Consider the following 1788-nt stretch of genomic DNA (forward strand, 5'->3'; position numbering starts at 1 on the left):
CCAGCCCCCGCATTATTTATTTACAAGTATAAATCCACAGAAAAATATCAATGACAGTAACTTTCTGTGTACATTTCATGTGTCAAATGTTTATATCCCTGTGCATTAGTGGATCTAGGGAAAATATTGGTACTTGGTGAGAGTTTTTATATTCTTGAAGCTATTTTAGGAAAACGATTTTAGCAAGAATTAAGATGAAAAGGATATCAGGAGATGGGAAAAGAGGAGTCACAGTGATTATAAAAGTAAGGCATATTTAGTGCCAGTGAACACATGGGGAGCCTAAATAGAACATTTAAAAAATAATTTTATTTCTTAATAATAAATTAACTATTAACCCCTCAATTGAGAAAGTGACCAAATACAAGGTATATCAAATTAGCTTATCAATATCGTATTAACTTTATACAGTTCCTGAAGAATTCATGTACAACCCTTTGACCAGAGTTTATGGAGAACCTCATAGAAGACCTGAAGTTCAAAATGCTACTATTGAGTTTATGGCTCCTTCAGAATACATGGTAAGCTTTCGTATTTTTATACAGTATACTGGATTTTAAATAAAATGAAATAGTATGCTTTTATAAATTTATGGATCTTTTTCTGATTTGGGGTTTTGGATTTTTTTGGATGGTACTGGGATTGAACCTAGGATTGTTGCACTGAGTTTCATCTTCAGCTCTGTATATTCTTTGAGACAGGAGCTTATGAAGTTGCTATGGCTGGACTTGAACTTGGACTTTTCCTGTCTCAGCCTCTCAAATGGATGGAATTACAGGTGTATGCCACTACACCCAGCAAAATTTTATGTTTTAAATTTAGAAAGCATAATATTTATTTATTATAAAAGTATTTAGTTTATGTATAAGGATACACTTGAAAAATGAGTGTGTAAAATTTCACAAGTGTCTTGCGTGTCTGTTGAGAAATTTACAATTTAGTATTTTCTCTGTTACAAATAATACTGCAATGAAGATCCTCATGTGAGTACTTTTACATCCTTGTGTGAGTATCTGAGGCCTTACATTTTAAAAATAATTATTTTCTAGCATGACATGGTGGCGCCTGCCTATAATCCTAGTACTTGGCAGGCTGAGGTGGGAAGATCACTTTAATTCCAGGCCAGCCTGGGTTACAAAGTGAGTTCAAGATGGCCTAAACTGCATAGCAAAACTCTGTTCAAAAAGCCCCCAGCACCGGCGAGATAACTCAGAGGACTAAGTGCTTGCCTAGACAAGTGCAGAGACTGGGGTTTGATGCCTGGTACCATGTGCTGTGCCAGCCCTGCCCCCGGGGTGGTGGCTCACACCTGTAATCCCAGCGCTGCAGAAGCTGAAAACAAGAGGATCACTATGAATCTGATCTGCATAGTGAGACCCTATACAAAAGACCCCCTAAAATGTTTTTTTGAGCTGGGCATGGTGGTCCATACCTATAATTCTAGCATCCAGAAGACTGAGGCAAGAGGATTGTCATGTTGGAGGCCAGCCTGGGATACATAGTGAGTTCAAACACAGCATGAACCACATAGTGAGACCCTGTCTCAAAAAAAAACACAACAAACCAGACAAGGCCAGCCAGAAAGCTCAGCGGATTAAAGTTTAGGGAGACACTGGGGCCAGGAATTCAATCTCAAACCTGCCATGCTGGCCCTGCCCCCAGGACATGCTGAGATGGCAATTGAGACTGGGTGTGGTGGTGCATGCCTGTAATCCCAGCACTTGGGAGGCTGTAAACAGGAGGATCACTATGAGTCCTATCTGTGTATTGAGACCCTGTAGACTCTGT

General features: G+C 39.4%; 1 protein-coding gene across 3 annotated transcripts in view; it reads left to right on the forward strand.

The window, feature by feature from the left end:
- Positions 1-1788, forward strand: part of Sec24a (SEC24 homolog A, COPII coat complex component) — an 81162-nt gene that overhangs the window by 51039 nt on the left and 28335 nt on the right. For all 3 annotated transcript variants that reach the window (XM_004629366.2, XM_012514340.2, XM_023713134.1), the window contains one exon: positions 412-521. In XM_004629366.2, coding sequence (XP_004629423.1) covers positions 412-521 — 110 coding nt within the window. The remainder of the gene's footprint in view (positions 1-411; positions 522-1788) is intronic.

The sequence above is a fragment of the Octodon degus genome, unplaced genomic scaffold (genome assembly GCF_000260255.1).
Source record: "Octodon degus isolate 3935 unplaced genomic scaffold, OctDeg1.0 scaffold00029, whole genome shotgun sequence".
Classification (NCBI taxonomy): domain Eukaryota; kingdom Metazoa; phylum Chordata; class Mammalia; order Rodentia; family Octodontidae; genus Octodon; species Octodon degus.